Source organism: Cottoperca gobio, chromosome 22 (assembly GCF_900634415.1).
Source record: "Cottoperca gobio chromosome 22, fCotGob3.1, whole genome shotgun sequence".
Taxonomy (NCBI): domain Eukaryota; kingdom Metazoa; phylum Chordata; class Actinopteri; order Perciformes; family Bovichtidae; genus Cottoperca; species Cottoperca gobio.
The window spans coordinates 5,258,478-5,277,755 of NC_041376.1; the positions used below are offsets into that span (position 1 = coordinate 5,258,478).

General features: G+C 40.5%; 1 protein-coding gene across 1 annotated transcript; it reads left to right on the forward strand.

The window, feature by feature from the left end:
* Positions 1–209: 209 nt before the first annotated feature.
* diras1b (DIRAS family, GTP-binding RAS-like 1b) lies at positions 210–13,250 on the forward strand. The gene is made up of 3 exons (XM_029460954.1): positions 210–425; positions 10,763–11,104; positions 11,951–13,250. The coding sequence occupies exons 2-3, from the start codon at positions 10,796–10,798 to the stop codon at positions 12,236–12,238; spliced, it is 597 nt and encodes a 198-aa protein (XP_029316814.1). The 5' UTR covers positions 210–425; positions 10,763–10,795; the 3' UTR covers positions 12,239–13,250.
* Positions 13,251–19,278: the final 6,028 nt, after the last annotated feature.

Here is a 19,278-nt window from a genome sequence, read left to right on the forward strand (position 1 = left end):
AGTTGCACAAACCTTTGTTGAGGAAGTTTGTTCTAAATAGCTTATTTTTCTGGCATCCAACGATTAGGAAGTGTATGAACTGAAAGAAAATCAAGTGTGGACAAAAAAGGGAGAGGGCATAGCACCTCCCACGTCCTATCTGAGAGAGAGAGAGAGAGAGAGAGAGAGAGAGAGAGAGAGAGAGAGAGAGAGAGAGAGAGAGAGAGAGAGAGAGAGAGAGAGAGAGAGAGAGAGAGAGAGAGAGAGAGAGAGAGAGAGAGAGAGAGAGAGAGAGAGAGAGAGAGAGTCTGCTGTGGTTGTGTTGGAAATCGGACGACATGAGCTCTACATGAACCGTGTAAAATGCTTTAAGACGCTTTCGGCGTTTGTCTTACATAAGTGTAAACCAAGGACGAGCCTGAAGCGGAGCTATACTTCACGAACAGGTATGGAGAAATGCTGCTCATCTCTACATCCTTACATGGAGGTTAGATGTTGGTATTCAGTGGCGTAACCGCGGTCCTTCTGCCTGGCTGTGTGTTGAGCGCACACGATCCCTGCTGTTCCCGGCTGATACGGGATAACAAATCTTATTTTCTTTATGTGTCCGGTTGATTTAAAAAGAATGCATCCACACCGGCTAATATCACGACTTGCATTCTGTTTGATAACCTCGGTCGTGTGAATTGTATGTAGCCTTATGCCCGCACAGCCATATTGTCAGTCAGCAGGAGAGAGAGAGAGAGAGAGAGAGAGAGAGAGAGAGAGGACAGAGATATGAGGGTGTTGGGATTACTGGAGGAGGGGGAGGAGGATGAGGGGGGCGTGGGGGGTTTCGCTGCGACTGCGAAATGATGGCACCGTTGCGAGATGGCGATCCTCTGGTATTTATGAATGAACCAAGCAGAGGAGGGTGTTCTGTAATGGCGTTGCGCACCAATCTGCGGAGCGACGCCAAACCTCCTCCTGGCTGCCACCCCTTCCTGAGACCGAGATGCACGTCAAACATTAGACTATTCACTAATAATGACGCCAGCGTGACGCATAAAACACGATTTCTGTGGCAAATGTCATGGTTAATCCTCCATCTGGATCTGTGTGTCTCCTCCTCCGTGCCTGATGTGATGTTTTGTTGTGGCTCTCATGACTGGAGAGGAGAACCATCATGACATGCAAAAGGAGTTGTGCATCATTCAGGCCTTCTGCGTGTATGTATGTATGTGTGTGTGTGTGTGTGTGTGTGTGTGTTGTGTGTGTGTGAATATGTATTGTGACTCAACTTCCTGTATGCATTGTAACACTGCCAGCCATGGGTGTGTTTGTGTGTGTGGGTTGCGAGAAAAGAGAGGTTAAATAAAGCATGCATGTGTTTGGTCGAGGATGGGGATAAGTGAAAGTGTGGGGGAGTGTCAGTGTCCTGTCCATTTGTTTGTATGCCTTGAATGGCTACAGTACGGTTGCATAAGAACACTTCTGCTGCTAAAGCAGGACAAAGAACTGACTCGATACATGGTAACAAGGACACACACAGAAAGAGGAGATGATGCTGACGTTTCTGACGACGTTGGAGATGAGTGGATGCTGATAGTTGATATTTATTGGAGTGTTGTTGTTGTTGTTGGGGTTTTTTTTTTTAAGCAAAGGCTCATTAAACCACACTTCACAAAGCCGTGTGGGATAACCGAGGTCCAGATGTTGAATTATGTTGTGGACGTCCCTTATGTCTCCTCATGTCTGGAGACAAAAACAGTTTTCTGCAATTATCACAATCAGGTCCAGTTCAGTTGGGACCACGAGAACTTTGGCTTTCAGAGACGTTTTTGTGGCTTCAGAGAATGAAAAAGAACCATTAATTATTAGTATGGTTTAGGTGCAGTTTCTGAGACGGGTATTAAGCTTGTTAATTCCTACAAACGTAATTAATTAACCCTGCATGCATGTTCGATCTTAGAGGCTTTTATTGAATGGTCGCACAGGTTTACTAAAGTCTAAACAACAATTGTTTTCCTGACAATTTTCCTTTTTCACCATTTCCTTTCTGCCACTTTCAAGCCACTGTCATCCTTTTCTATTATGAAACATAATACTTATTAATTAAGTTTATTATATAGCACTTATTAAAATCAATAATTACAAAGTGCTGTACAGAAAACAAACACAAGACAATAAAACATCATCAAAAGAGAAACATTTAAAGTCTAATGGCAAAAACAAAAAGAGGAAAATGTAAATATTCACACATATGCACATTGTCTTACAGTGACGCATCAGGCCAGAAGATAAAGAAACATGAATGAATTTAAGGTTTCTGATTCATAATTTATTTTTATTTTGTCAGTAACTTTCATTGAGGTTTTTCTTCCTGTGTGAAGTTGTTGTTTGTTGGATGGCTGCTATTTGTCTAGAAGTGAAAATGTGACTTGTTGACACAGATTCATGCTCAAATGAACTATTCCTGAATAAATAAAATATTTATAGTAGGTAGTATCCTTATTTTGTATTAATAAGTATAGAGACGTTCTTGAGGAGGTTAATACAAACGGGTTCAGATGTGTTGCTGCTTCGTGTGAGAGAGAAGCATACAGCTTGTGTTCCTGCACGCTTGTGGTTTTTAACCTTTCGTGGAACATTTTAGTTTATTGTAACTAATGGAAGCATGTGTCATAACTGAATCTTAATGAGTTGCAGCCCGTCTGGGACTTTTTCTAAGTCTAGAAAATATATAATTTCAGGCTTGATTTTACAATGATCTTTTTTAAATATGAAAAGCATGAAACAAAAATGTATACTCTTTTCAAACTGAGCTTGCCTTTTTGGAAGTTATAGTCTCCCGATGATGTTTAATCTGTCTGTTGCTTTGACAGCACAAGTCTAGTCAAGTGCACCATCACTGTTGAGCACTCATGAGCTATATATAACTATATACTGCATAATGTCTGCTTTAATACTGGAACAGATCATCGCTAAAGGGTTTTAGTTGTTCTGACGGCATCAGCTCATTTGAAAGGTCTATACAGAATTCATTATACATGGCATTAGGCAGGATTGTCTTGGTCTTTGCGTAACTAATAGTTGGCCAGGATGGCTGTTCTGGTCCATTATCCACACTGTGACCTCTGAGTTACTGTGTTTTATTTGACATTTTGTTCAAATATCAGCTGTTCTTTTAATTAAAAAACACTATCGGCACCGTTTATCTTTTGAATCTGAGAAGAAATGTAATGTGCTTTGTGGTTTGAGATACAGAAACGTTAACGGTCAGTTTCTTATAATCCCGCTTGCATCATGGGAGCGTCACAATCACTCCGGAGCGGGATTCCCTTGTTTTCTCCATCTGCGTTGTTATCAGGCGTGGATCAAGTGGTATTATAAAAAAAGCTGTGCCTGGTTGATCAGCCTGTAGAAACCAGTGGAGTCAATCCAAAAGCACCAACCCTGTCACCATCTGTCACTGCAGGCAGGCTTCTGCATCACACTCCAGCAGGTCGGGGCCTTCATGGCTTCCAAAAATAGGCTTTTTTTTGGAAAAAAAAACTAAAACAAGTTTGAATAAATTATGCAGACTTGAAAACAGACATAATTGCTCTATAACCAGTGCTGGAAACTGAATTTCTTTTACTCGTTCGGCTGTCAATATTCAGGCGCCTCTGTGTTTCCCAGATTGCCAGGCCGAGGTATTATCAGAGTCTCATGGAGAAGCCAGACGGAGCAACCCAGGGTTCCTCAGGTCAAGCTAATACTCAGTGCTAATGCACACTCAAAGATTAATTACATAACCATGTTGCATCCAGTTCTGTGTAAAAAAACTAACTGCGGCATAGAATCAGTGTGATTATGGTTGCAGGGTTTGATTGCAGCTCAGGAATTAATCTGATGGAGGTTTTCCTAAACTCTTCTAGAAATTGCACATTTACTATACATTTCCATTTAGACTTCGTGTATCAGAGAGCAGTGGCATGTACATAGATGTTTGTAGATGCAGACTCTGAACAGCTGAAGCGGCGGTGTACTGACGGTTAGTTTAAATAAAGCCGAGGGGAGTGGACATCTTGCTTGTGAAAATCAGTTTTTTGGTCTTCCCTTGTTGCCCCTCTCTAAGCACTGGTGCTAATAAGCTAGACGCTAATGATGATAAATAGTTTGCTTTTGCAGTAAGGGCAGGTCTGTTGGGTTCAGTAGGTGGATTGTTTTAAATATAGTTTGGAAAAATTCAATGTTATTGTCCTTCTAGCACCTTTTTTGCAGACATACCAGCGAGCTAAACACATTGTGGCTTGTTCGTGATAATTGTTTTATAACTATTGTTTTATGACATTATGTTCAAGCTTCGAACTTTCCACCTTTCTCCCAGCACAGTGCAGACATAGCGTAGACATACTATAGATCTGGCATTGACAGACATTGACATTGACGTTTGGTTGCACTTTAAACGGATACACCAGTTGCTCTTCTGTTGTATTTGTGACAAAGAAGCTGCTCTAGGAGTGCTTTCTGTAGTATTTAACCACACTTGCTGTTACTACATACCATATTGACAAATCAGAGATTAAGGATTAATACTGTCAATCATCCAGGCAAACACAAGACGCTTTTCTTTTGGTGTGAACTCTAAAATGTTTCAGGCCTAAAAGTCTGCATTGTGCTTAATGTGGGGAAAGTAGAAAGTTTGCTCTATACCCACCATCATTCTAAAAGTTGAGGTTGTTCTTATTTCTGAATCATCCAGGGAAACCGTGCACAGCTCGCCAGTGAACTTGCAAAAATAGTGCTGAGAGGGAAATTTGTGGAAGCTTGTTCCGTGCTTGATAGATGGATCTTCTGCTGCGAAACCTTCTGGTCCAATTTAAATGTGAAGTTGCGAGTATCAATAGACGGATAAATGTCACTCGCGTTGTTTTGGTATCTAGCTCTGCTGTTATTCCCATGCCACAGTGTTACTGTCAGTGCATGCTGACTCAAAGGGATGTGCATGCATGGAGTATCAAAGGGCTTCATCCGGAGCTGCGTGTTGTCTTATAGAGACACCGCTGGTATCTTAAGTCCTGGGAATTGGGTCAATGCGGAGCAGGCCAGCCGCACAGAGGAGGTTAAGCTCAATGATTAGCTGCTAAGCCAAGACCACAGTGCTGCAATCTCTTGTACAATCTAAGGTGCATACTGCATGCATGTACGGTGCTGTATGCTCAATCACAGTATAGATTGACACTGATGAGAATCAGACACACCCATAGTCTCACACAGCCTTCACACACCTCAAGCATACCCACAGTTACTTATGCATATACACACATCTATCACACTTGGCCTTAAGACTTCAACTTAATTATGTGTTGTTGTTCTTATTGAATCATGTAACACGGGGGGGTTAATGCAAATTAAATTAAACATCTTCACTATTTAGTCACTCAGAGTAAGCTAGCTTAGTTTAGCATAAAGGCTGGAAACGGGTGGTAACAGCTAGCTTTGCTCTGGTCAATGGTCACATAAGCCGCCTACCAACACCTCCTAAAGCTCACTCAATTACACCTTATATCCCATTTATTTAATTTGAGCAATTAGTGCTTTCAAAGGGAGTTATGGGAGGACTATTTCTATTTCTTGGCCGGGCGCGGGGACGAAAATTACATTTTTTACACTTTAGTTTTTGTATGGATTAAACGAGAAACACTTAATATAGTATTTCCCAAAATGTCAAACTATTCCTTTACCTAAAAAAACTAATCTAACTAAAGATTACACTGCTTCTATAAGTTTATGAAGAGTAGACATTTTGTAGGTTTCCATCCAATGGCAGTGAAAGTTCTTATTGGTGGAACCTAAAACTTGAAAAGAAGCAGTTTTCGTCGTATAAAAAATAATTTATTTTCCCATAACAAAACATATTTATATGCTAAGAGGGAAATACACAATGGGACATTTGTTTAAAGTTTAATTTATGTACACATATGTAACTTGTAACAATAAGGGAATGTTACTTTTCTTTGCATCATCTTTCTCCAATAGAGACACACACACACGCACACACACACACACACACACACACACACACACGCTTAGTAAAACTACGGTGGGGCTGCAACTAACGATTATTTTCTTTATGTATTCATTTGCTGAGTATTTTCTAGATTAATCGTTTGGCCTACAAAAGGTCAGGAAAAGGTGTGATGTCTTTACATGTTTATTTTCGTCAGTCCAAACCTCCAAGATATTCAGTTTAATATAATATAAAAAAAGCGAAAAAAAAAGAAATCTCCATATTTGATAGGCTGATTTGTGCATGCAAAATTGCTTTAACGAATTGTCGGAGATAATTGTCAACTATCGATTAGTCGACAAATCGCAGCTTTAAATGACAGATGAAGTTAAAACTCCAACAGCTTATCAAAATGAGCGTGCAAGCTGTTTTCTACGGGCTTTCCATTTCTGTGTTTAGTTAGCAGGTGTGAAGCAGCAGCGTGACTGAATGTCTGAGACTGTATCAAAATGTATAAATTGAACCTCTACAGTCTGCTCAAACCTAATGAAAATGCTGAGGTCCATAAATTGCTCTTGCTGAAAATGCACTTTCATTCCTCTGGTAAAACACACACACACACACACACACACACACACACACACACTTGAGCTGATGTGTGTGCAGAGAACAGGGAGTCTTTCGCTTGACTGCACAGATGCAAACACACATCACACACATCACACACACACACATGTTCATACACTATCTGACAGTCTGGCAGCTGAAGATACGTTGTGCAGGTTGCAGACATTGTGATAAGTGTGTGTGTGTGTGTGTGTGTGTGTGTGTTCGTGTGTGTGTGTTCACAGCTATGGCCAGAATATTCCAGAAAAAACCTTGAGCTGTAAATCTGTTGATCATGTAAAACGTTCTTCAGTAAATAGCCGTGTATCCGCAGCATTCCGGTATCCGCGGCTTGATTAAATAAATAAAAAACCTTTCTCCACAAGACACCACGGGACGGCTTTGTGGGTGTCTATTTAATCACGCTCTTGATCTGTTGAATGGCATTGTGTTTGATGTTGGTTAATGCGCTTCCTTTGTGCCGCTGTGTAAGTGGCTCTCTTGAGGGAAATTATGTGCATATTTTCACTAAAGGTGACATTTCCTCGCTCGCACTGTGAAATAAACGACTAGCGAAGGCTGCGCTGCGTCTATTCCCTGACTGAGAAGAGAGGAGGCCCTGTTTGGTCTGTGCCAAAGCTATCTGCTAATGGAATATGGCTGCACTGCCACAGATTCATTTATAGTATACCATTAATTCATTAAGGAACTGCAGTCCTCTCATTTCAAATAAAGCAAGAGCAGAGGAGGGGGGGAAAGGGAGAGAGACAGCTTGTGTTTGGGAGGAGTGTCATTAATTTCACAGGCCTGGTGTCAAGGACAAACGTTGAAGGAGCGGAAGTACATTGTGTGTGTGTGCTTTCATGTGTATGTGTGTGCTTTCATGTGTATGTGTGTCACTGTGAGGTTGCACCTGTGTGCATTTATAGCTGCTGACAGAGGGAGGCAGCTAATTTTAGTTCAAGTGAAAGACGGGAGGGAGCGGAGGAAGGTTTTGATGAGCGAGATCGTTGTCACTGAGCTGAAATCCCCGTCCAAAAAAAACAAACCCAACAGGCACCGAGCGAGGCAGGATGACAGACTGACGGGACCCAGACAGACGAGCCCCATCGATCAAAACCACAGAGGCCTTAGTTTATTGATCCAACAGCATGGAGGCCTGGGGAGAGTGAGAGCAGGAGACGGAAGCAGGTCAAAGAAAAACATTTTCAAGATGCATAAATGAAGAGGAAACGGATACAGACGGATAAATAACAAGAATAGTTTCAAGCACACGTGTGTGGCTCCAGACGGATCAGCTTTTTAAAGCACAGAAATCATACCAGTCCTTATGCTTTGATTCTAGATATTTGGTCAGTTGTAGATTTTGTATTATTTTTGATACCTTTCCTTCCAGTATTTCATTATAATTGTCAAAATATCAGTACAATAGACGCACTGCAGTCTTTGTTCAAAGACTTGGATCTTTTTGTTGTGTAGGCCACCATCTCTATCTCTAAAAATAACACTGCACTCACCAAGTCGCAGAGATCTGGGAACACGGATACACTGCTAAAAAAGGATTCAGACCAAATTTATTTGGATGATAAAAATGAAGGCAAACTGTAATTAACCTTTACGGTCTACAGACAGACGTCAACTTCGACCTTAAAGTTGAACTGCGTGCGAGGAGGGATTGCTATTGACATTTTGATGTGAAGAGGTTTAGATCATCTGGCAAAACTGTTTAACTGAATTGCTTTTTAACGATTATCTGACCACTCTGCGATCTTGCCCCATCTGACTTTTTTGTAGCAATGTTGCCATATCTTTCCAGATCTCTGCAATTAAATCTTTTGGACACTTGAATTACAAATCAGCAGATTTTTACTTGAGCAACATTAGCATTCATTTGGAGTCTTGTTGGAGTCCAACGTTCAGCTTATTTCTTGGTCTCCACTGGCTCATATTCGTCTCCTTAGATCCTAAATGCTCCACTATGTTCACCAGCTAGTCACTCTCCTTGTCCTTCTGTCGTTTGGTGCTGGGCAGGTAGTGTACAGCGGGTGTATCAGAGCTTCATACTCCTTGCTGTGAGAGCGTAACCCTAAGACCATTAAACACGTCGTTCTGCTTTGCCAGACCATGGACAGTTAACAGTCTGCAGGCGTATGATCAGAAGACTCATCTGCAAATTAAACTGTGGCTGTGTGTTCAGCATGGATATAAAACACTCTTACATGTCATCCAGACTTACAGCTATAGATTGACTATAAAACTCAAGAGGCACTCCCTGAATCCTCATTTATTTAGAACTCCTTGACTGATATTATCTCCAACCTGGCAATGCAATTACAGAGGCGCTGCCATCAATAGTGGATTCCAGCAGTGCAAGCATGACAGAAATCCACTTATTCCATCTAGTATTGATGTCAATTTACTGTTTCATTACAGCTAAAGCTTCGAGAGCAGCACACGATCACAACTGAATGAGTATCTTATTATAGGGCCTCAAAGCAAGTTTAGAACCACAGCAGATAAATAATGCAACAGATACAATGCGTAATCATGCACAGACGCTCAGCAGACACACACGCACTTACACAGATAGCAATTCATTAGGTGTGAGGACATTGTGCTGATGCATATGTATGAGTTGCAGCAGGTAACATTAAAAGTGAAGATTTGTAGAGTCCTTCAATGTGCAGTGTTGCTGCTGACTGCAAATCAGCTTTATTGTAGCTTTTAGATATATATATATATATATATATATATATATATATATATATATATATATATATATATATATATATATATATATATATATATATATATATATATATATATACTTTTAATGATCTGCTTATTGTTTTACTTAATAATGTGAATATTATATTTGAAACCTGACTGCATGCATTGTGTATCTGGTGGTTTTAGTTTATTTATCACACTATGTTTAATTGTAGTTTCCATATGATGCAATCCTGGCTTTGTTTCAATTCCCTTATGTCTGGAGGGGATATCTTACAGGTACAGCACTAGATGTGCACAGCAGGTATTTCATAATACAAATTATAAATGGTTTCTAAATGGAATGCATTCATTGATCATGTTTTTTGGCCACTTGGGGGACAGAGCAACAAGCTGTAAACACAACACTGACACATGTTTAAGGTGATATGCTAAATAGTTTGGAGTCGTGTGTCTGGCCAACTGGTGAATTTAAGTGAAATATTTTACTTTAGCTCTGTTTTGGTTTCTATTAACACCTTGATGACATTTATGTTCACCAGCTAGCTAACTTTGTTTGTCGTTTTGGTGCTGAGCAGGTAGCGTACAGTCGGTTTATCAGAGCTTCACCTGCCTGCATGTTGCTGCATGAAGCGAGGCTTTGAGAGGCGCGAGGCTGAACCAAAACAATGAGCTGAAAGACGCCTTAAGGCTCCGTAGAGCTGAATGGAACTGCGTAGTCTGAGATAATTCTTTATTTTTTTGTGACTAGATATCGTTCACATATACGTAGTTATTTGATCCATTGTTAATATAATATAGATTAAAGATAGTCTATTCTATGATAGAGTGATATTACAATGTCCCGCTCTGTGTTTGGATCGAGGCAGAGAGACGCTGAAGGGAATCAGTTTTTGTTGAGAAGTCTTGTCAAACATACATTTAAGATGTGTACAAATGATCATGCACACATGCAACCTTCACTATCTCATCTTTTGTGATGCCAATAATAATGTGCTTTTGGAGAGGGGGGGGTTTTAAGAGCTGTTTTTTTGAGTTCTTGTATCGGATTGCGTTGTATTATACATGAGTTCATGTTATTGTTATTGTTTTTCTCCTGTGCTGCAAGGACTCTCTGTCTCCTCCAGGGTTTGCTGCAGTTGCTGCAGTTGATAAATGAGGAAACGCTGGAATGTTTTTGGGGTTGAAACTGAGGAACTGTGACTCTGCGAAGAGTATTGATCAGGGAAATGTCTGCGTCAGGTGAAACACTTGGAGCCTCACCAACCTCATCCTCTCTAATTTGTACTCTGGCTCATAGTCAGACCACGAGGACTGTTAGAGTGCTTTCACACCCACTGGCTGAGGTTAAGTCCCCTTCCTGTTCCTCCATCTGCTTTGTGATCTTCTGACAGCTCATTTGCTAAATTCCTTTTTGCTAAAATGATCTTCTTCTCCCCATTCCCCCCTTCTCACCCACCCTCAACATCATAGGTGTAACACTGTCTTAAGCCTGAGGGGGGCAGAATGCCGGAGCAGAGCAACGACTATCGTGTGGTGGTGTTCGGGGCAGGTGGAGTGGGGAAGAGCTCCCTGGTCCTGCGTTTCGTGAAGGGCACCTTCAGGGACACCTACATCCCCACAGTGGAGGACACCTACCGCCAGGTGATCAGCTGCGATAAGAGCGTGTGCACCCTCCAGATCACCGACACCACAGGGAGCCACCAGTTCCCGGCCATGCAGCGCCTGTCCATCTCTAAAGGCCATGCCTTCATCCTGGTCTACTCCATCACAAGCAAACAGTCCCTGGAGGAGCTCAAACCCATATACCAACAGGTGGGGAGTGATGGGGTGTGTGTGTTTTGTGGATGGCTGGGTTGATTGTAGGTCAGTGCGTACTGTGAACTTTACATGCATTATAATTAAATACAGAATGGAAATATAGGAAAGATCTTTTACTTCCATGACTTGCTAAACCTCTAAATTCACAGCTGTTTGTTTTATTTAATAAATAATAATAATAAATGTTGTTTTTGTTGCACGATTCAGCCATGAAGTTCAGTGGAAGAAGTACTCAGACCATGTACTTAAGTAAAAGTACAATAGTATAAGTATCACATATACTTTAAGTACAAAAATTAAAAGTACTCAATTTGCACAATGCCTACTTTTATTATAATATATGTAATAATGCTGAATTATATCAAATATATCATGGATGAATGTATGTATCACTTTAATGTTGCAGTTAAAGGTGGAGCTCATCTTCATTACTTTATGTACCGCTGTGGAGCTTATAATAATATATATATTACATTTTCATTATTAATCTGAATCTGTGAAGTAATTCAATTCATTAAATAAATAAGACAATATTTCTTACAGAAATATAAAATAACAGTAAATAACTAGTCAAGTACAAGTACCTCTAAATTGTACTTAAGTACTTCAGTAAATGTACTTAGTTACTTTCTACCAAAAGTAAGTAGTTTTTTTTAATAAAACAAGGATTAACACCATAAAAGTAAGATATAATATTTGATATAAAAGAAAAAATGAAACATTAGGAAAACAGATTTCTTTCCTGCAGATATAGAGTCTTGTCATCAGATCAATGTATTTCTAATGTGCACTGACCGGCCAGAACATAACAAGCCCTGCTCTTGATTTCCTCCTCTGCAGGTCTTGGCAATAAAGGGCAACGTTGAGGCCATCCCCATCATGCTTGTGGGCAACAAGAGCGATGAGACCCTGCGGGAGGTGGAGACCAAGGACGGTGAAGCCCAGGCCAACCAGTGGAAGTGCGCCTTCATGGAGACGTCGGCCAAGACCAACCACAATGTAACCGAGCTCTTCCAGGAGCTCCTCAACCTGGACAAGAAGAGGAACATGAGTCTCAACATCGACGGCAAGCGCTCAGGGAAGCAGTCCCGCGCTGAGAGACTGAAGGGCAAATGCAGCGTGATGTAAATCCAGAAGAGGAGGAGAGGGGAGGTTGAGAGGGGGGGGGGGGGAGAAATACAGAGAAAAAGGAGGAAGAGAAGGAAGACAAGAGGAGGGACTCACTACATGTTCTCAGAGCAACACGTCTGGAAGGTAACAGGAATCTCATCATCCATATCCTCCTCCGTTTGACTGGTGCGATCGCAAACACAACTCAGCAGTTATTTAAAAAAAACAGGGTTTCAGTTCGGAGCTTTACATCCATCTTCATTCTGCTAAAAGGAGAAATGAGGGTGGACTGACGCGGAATATCGAGAGGCAAATTGTAAACACGAAGTGCGTGTCAAAGATGAATTACCTATGGACGTCGACAAGGGAGCAACATGTGGACCTTTGCATCATCCATGTGCCACAAAACCTGGCTGAGGAGCTCATCACGACCTTGGACTGCAATAAATACAACAGACTGCAGCACCCCGTGAAAAAAAAAAAAAAGACTGAAGGTTCCTGATCAACACTAAACATTTAGTGTCCTCTCTCACTTCTACATCCAACCCCTCCCTCCCTGCTCAGCTCACACCCCTCGTCATCCCAGCAGCCTCACCCTTCGCATACCGCCATATTATAACAACTATGAGAAACGTAATGTATATGTTACAGAGTCGATAAAGTTAGTTAAGCTCACTCATCTAGTGGAAACGCTACTGTAAGAGGCCGTCATGCTAGAATGTGCAGGACTCGAAGGCGTGAGACTGCTCGCGTGAACACTGTTCAAGCAGCAAAACATGGCAACCCTGCTCCATCCCAGAGGACTCTGATGTAAATACACATGGGGTATTTAAATGTTTTCCATCTAGTCTGCACATGCCCCGCCCAAACTGGCACATCCTTCACAAGTCAAAGGGTTAGGTTTGAAGCATTAAAGCTTAATCTTCTCATCCCTTCATCTTAATCCTCCGTCCAGAAAGATAAAAAAAAAAAAGACCCTTTACCTTTTATCAAACTGTCATTATACTAAAAATCTGCAAACTCTCAAAACGTCCTCATCTGAAGTGGAGAAGCATCCAGCGGCAGGGTATGCACACGACGCAACGATCCTTTTAAGACTCTCATCTAGTGTAGAATAACTCTGGATGAACCTGGACTCTCATCAAACATAGGAAACAGAAATACAAGTCTGCCTTGTCTACGAGGACGATACACTCTGATAATCATCGCCAAACTGGTTAAAACGAAAGGGATGATTTTTGGTTCTGAGGTCAAGAATGTCAGTTTACTTTGGCACTTTTCACATGAAGGTTTCTCTTCTTTTGCCTTTTTTTTGTGTTTGTTTGCTTTTTATGATGCTCTTTATAGTCATGTAAAAGTTTTTTTTTTTTTTTTTTTTTTTAAAAGCCCTCTTTAAACAAAAGCACACCGTGAAAGAAATTAATAAATAAGGGATGGATGTAAAATTGTTCCACGTCAATTATTCAGTGCGACCTAAATCGCAAAATTCTGTTTCCTCTTTGGTTGGTTTGGCCACATTACCTCTCATACGCTCAGGCATCGGTAAACAGGAAACAGAATGAGTCGTACACACACACACACACACACACAGCATGCGCACAAATGCATTCATGCAAGTGTTAAAAAAAGTTATTCTGAGTAACACTGTTGACTGACTACATGAAGACAAACAGGGCTCACTCAGCCTCGATGCCCTCACATTGCACTTTATATCATAAACACACACTCACATGCACACACACACACACACACACAACTGTTATTTATCATGTGTTTGCCTACGTTATGTTTAAATGATCTCCGCTTAACACAGAATATCCTCCTGGAGCTCTACTGTATGTCCAAAGTGCATGTCTACACCCTTTTGTTCCACGCAGGAGCTCTAAATATTGTACACAGTGTACACAGGACAGCCAAAAGCACAATACTTTTTTACCGACATGTCTATTTGTACATTTTTTTGTCTTGTTTTTCTTCCTTTTTTGTGCGATTTTTCATCTTTTAACATTTATTCACCAGTCCTGAACATGGAGGAACAAATCCCATCATGATCACCTGTAGCTTCTCCGTCTGTAGATGTTTTAATCGTCCGGTACATGGCACAATGACGTTGTGGTTCTGCTGAACAACAGGGTATCGTGATGTTGACCAGTTGGCTGTGGTAAATGTGATGTAACCCCTCGGAATTGTAGGTCGTATAGGACGCTGGAGGAGGATCAGATTATTTGTCTACTTTTCTCCATCTCTCAGGCGGTTTAAACAACCCTTTGGGTGGAGGATAATCCTGTACTGTTAAACCCAAAGACACAGATGATGGCTGATTTTAACTGTGTGTTCATCTCTCTGGGGGGGGTGGGGGGGGGGGGGAGAAAGAAAGAAAAAAAAAAGTGCAGCAACTGTTTCCGTCCGTCTCTGTCTTTATGTGTGCAGCAGAATCAACAACTGGGCACTTTAGGGTGACATTTTACTTGAAGACTTATTAATCAGCGATGCCTCATTTATAAGCACCATGTAAAATGTTCCTCCTGCATTGTACACACCCTCAGACCCACAAAAAAAACTATTTCCAACAGTGTAGTTAGTGTAAATAAAGTATTAGGTAGTTGAATGAAATGTTTAAAAGAGCTTCAAGTAAGATGTTACCCATGTAAAGAAACACTGTACCCGCTGTCTTTCTGGGAATAAGTCCTTTTGTAACCAGGAAATGTTGTTACAGTAGGAGGTTCGATGTTGCTATGTACTGTAATATACAGCTTAATAATAATGATCATGATATATTGTATTTGACACATCCACTCTTCAGATCTACCAATCGGATAATACTAGCAAAATGTGAATATGTAACTAAAGGTTCCACTCCATGGCCGTTAAAGCTTATGTTTTTAACACGTTGTATTTGAAATAGTTTGTCTTGGTTTGTTTTAGATGCCAGAAGACTGGAGTTCTGTCTCATGTGTACTTCTTAATAAGGTTAAATAGCTAGAAAAACAAAAGCTAGAAATGATCTGTATGGATATCCGACAGTTCTGGCCTGATCTGATGTGTAGCTACCGGCAGCAGTGGTGCACACACTGCATAAATATGAGCTTGACACGTCGGGTTGCTTCACGCAAAACGCCAGCTTGCGAGCGCATGTTTGTGCAATCTGTTGTTCGGCTGACGTCTACAGGACACTGTCGTTGTTCATGTTCCTGTGTGGAATATGATACAGCAAGAGAGGGACAAACAATGAGACAGCGTGCGAGAGCAGTATGGAAAACAAGCTGGAGCGAGAGGTTATTAATAGAAATAGTGTGAAAATATTGAGCGCACTAACTAACTAGCCTGTGTAAGATTCAAATGTCCTTGCATGTGAGGAGGCGTGCATGGGAAGTGTGTGAGGGTCCGTTGAGTTTCTTGGGCTGTGTGAGTTAAATGCTGGCATGAATCAGGACGGACACCTCTGCCCCCGTCCTCCCATGGCTTGTCTCATCTTATTTATCAATGAAGCATATTCACTGCTGCTGTCTCTGCTTGTGTGTGTGTGCGCGTCCATGAATGCATCCATGTATGTGCGCAATCAGTCACCTATTTGCATCCCTTCACTCTGGCGTGTGTGCGTGTGCGTGTGTGTGTGTGTTGTAGTACCATCTTATGAAATGTCTGTCTGTCAGATTTGAAGCTTTCCTGTGAATAATGCCTACACATTTCTGCATGAGTCATCTAGCACTCCTCAAACTGACACACACACACACACTCACACACACACACACACACACACACACACACACACACACACACACACACACACACACACACACACCCACAGGCAAAAAAAGAAACAGGCATGGAGGCAAAATAGACAGACTGCATGCCCTTAGCTGCACATGCACACTTAAACATGCATTTTACATTCACACACAGGCCTTGTCAGTGAAACCTCATTCTCTCACTGGCTGTTTGTTCTGCTCTGCGCTGTTGTACAGGCACCACTGTAAGCATTACTTCTCCGTAAATCAGCTTTCCGCCCCCTGAAATCTTGAGTTTCTTTCATATTCATCCCTCCAGTTCTTTTTGTTGTGTTTGTGAGTCGGTTGCACTTGAACAGACGGAAGGCCGATCCTGCTCACATATGATTGTAGATAGTTGTAAATAGTGTTTTAAAGGACTTAATATTTCAGAGATGAGGGAGAAGAATGTGCAGAGGAACGGATGCTGTGGTGTGAAAGGTGCCGTCACCTGAGAAGTCAATGTAACACAGCAAAACTTTTAAAGTTTACTTTAGAGGAGAACTACTTGGTGACTTTGTCAACTTCACCAGCTATCATGAAGTCGATAAAACTTAGGGCTTTTTTCCAAAGTATGCTATAACTTTCTCTGCAAGAACAACAGCTAATTGACTTTAAAAGGGATAACACTACGGAAGCCCAAAGTGACCAATATTAGATCAATTAAATATGATGTCAAAATGAATAATCGTTTGACCTTAGAAAATGGTATTGTGAAATAAAAAACTGAATTTGGGGAAAGGCCATTTAAAAATATAAATGTATTTCAATTAAATAATGCTATTGTGAAAAGAAGCAGGATACAATTATATTTAATAATATTAAGTTGAGTTTTAGAAATATATTTGGATTATTTCACAATATTTTTTGTCTTTATGTAATTGATTATTTATTTCATATTCATTTCTTTAATATTACATCACACTTTGGGTCTCCATAGAATTCTACATTGGCAGCAAATTTAGATTAAGACCAGGCAAAGTTTACCTCACCTTGTTTGAGGGGACTTGGTACTTACAGGTCATGTTAAGAGCAGAGAAAGTGTGGTTCACACGTGTTCTTCCATAGCAGGGCGGGAAACATGACCCTGTGACGCTGAAACAGAGGGCAGTCAGTAAATCTAAAGACACAGAAAGGTTGTTGTTTTCTAGTCTTACTAAGGTATGTTCCATAAACTCATTCCTACCAACGAGGGCCTGTTACAATCCTGTCGAGTCGAGCAAAGAGACAGAGGATCTGAAGGAAATCAGTGTTGGAGGATGAGTGGAAAATGAACCCCATTAACCTCTCTGGCTCACCCCTTTATATCTCATCTGATCGCCTCAGATCCTCACAAGCTGTGTTTTGTGGACCGGGGGCATAAAGTGGGGCATTTAGACTTTGTGGGTAAAGTAGTTCGGTACTATCCTGTCGCTCTGGCCCTTCATTCCTGCATGGTCCCTATTGGTGTTCCAGCCAGCATGAGAACAAGGACACAAACTGTGAATCATCTTTGTATTTTTTAAATAAATTCCTCAGCAGCATTTACGGCCTTTGGTTTTGCAAATGTTATATTTCTTTAAAGCACTTATTGTTTTTTGTAAATTATTGTTTTTTTTCCTGTTGGGACTTTTTTTATTTATTTAACTAGTTATGATGTATAGATATTTATTCTAGCAATAGTCTTCCTATTAAGATATACTGTGCTGATGCATCCTCTGAATAACTGAAAATAACATATATATATATATCCATATATATATATATATATATATATATATATATATATTATTGATGATACTAATAATCAAATCTGCAAAATGATTTTCCTAATAAAAATGTGAACTGAGGAATGTTTCTCGTCTTTTTGATTTTTTTCCTCTTGCTTGCCACTGGTGTGCGAGGACTCAACGTTGCTAACAGAGGGTTGATGAGTTTAGTCTAAGGCTTTGGTTCATACTGAAATGTCTCAAAAACTATTTGATGGATTGCCGTGACATTTTGCAAAGGCATTCCTGTTGGCCAGAGGATGAATCCTCATGTCTTGTGTGTTAATGTAGTGCTAATTAACACATGTTAGCATGCTAACAGTGGTAGTGAATGTAGTATCCTGCAATATAAAAATACTCCAATACAAGTGGAAGTCTTACATTGAAAGTGTCACGTTGTTAAGTAAAAGTGCAAGATTATTATTAGCAAATTGTACTTGAGGTATACAAATGTAATATTATATATATATAATTATATGTATTATAGCCTACTATTGTATTATTATGACCGATGCATTATTGTTTAAGTAGCATTTACTGTAGTTTGTATTTTATGTGTTAAATCTTCACTTGCAAAGTAGGTAAATAGGCTGTAAAATAAATATAGTGGAGTAAAAGGTTCCCCATATTTCCCTCTGCATTGTGGTGGTGTAAAGTAAAGTAGTATAAAATGGAAATACTCAAAGTAGACTACAAGTACCCTTTATTTGTAGGCCTTCGTGAGTACAGTTCTTGAGTAAATGTATTTAGTTACATTCCCCCGATGCATGCTATCACACTAAACTAAGATGGTGGTACATAGTAAACATTAGAATAGAATGATCTGCATTAAGAGTATACTGAAACAAACTGATTTTTATTATTTTTTTTATAATCTACAAACAGTCAACCATAAAATGGATCTAATATAGAAACAAAAAAGGCTAATATAAAAATGTTACAAATAATCATTTTGGTGACAGACTTCCTTAGACAAATATTCTTGAGTACATTTTAGCTACTGATATGCATTGATATGAACCTCAACATAACATTACATTTGAAATAAAGAAATATTAGCATCATGTTAGCATTTAGCTCAAAATACACACACACACACACACACACACACACACACTTCCTTTCACGCTCACGTCTCTTTATAACATCTGCTTGGGGATGCTGTGCCTAGTGCAGTTGCTATGGAGACAGTGTGACGTTGACAACGGTTGTCGCATGAGCATGTGGTGTGACCCTGGTGGGGACAGAGACTCGTTACGACAGGCAGAGGTCTCCCAGGCGGCTGCTGGAGTGTACAACAACGCAGAAAGACTACAAACTCTCACCTCCCCAGGCCAGTGTGGCAACCCCTCTGCTGGATCTCAGTGACACACACACACACACACACACACACACACACACACACACACGTGCTTCTAGACATCTGGGAAAGTCTGCATGGCAGCTCAGAGCAAGGGGACAACTAAAATCAGGGGGTGTTTTGTGTGGGTGCCACATCTGTCAGCCTGAGAGCATCTTTTAGTCGTGACTCATGGGCTTCCAC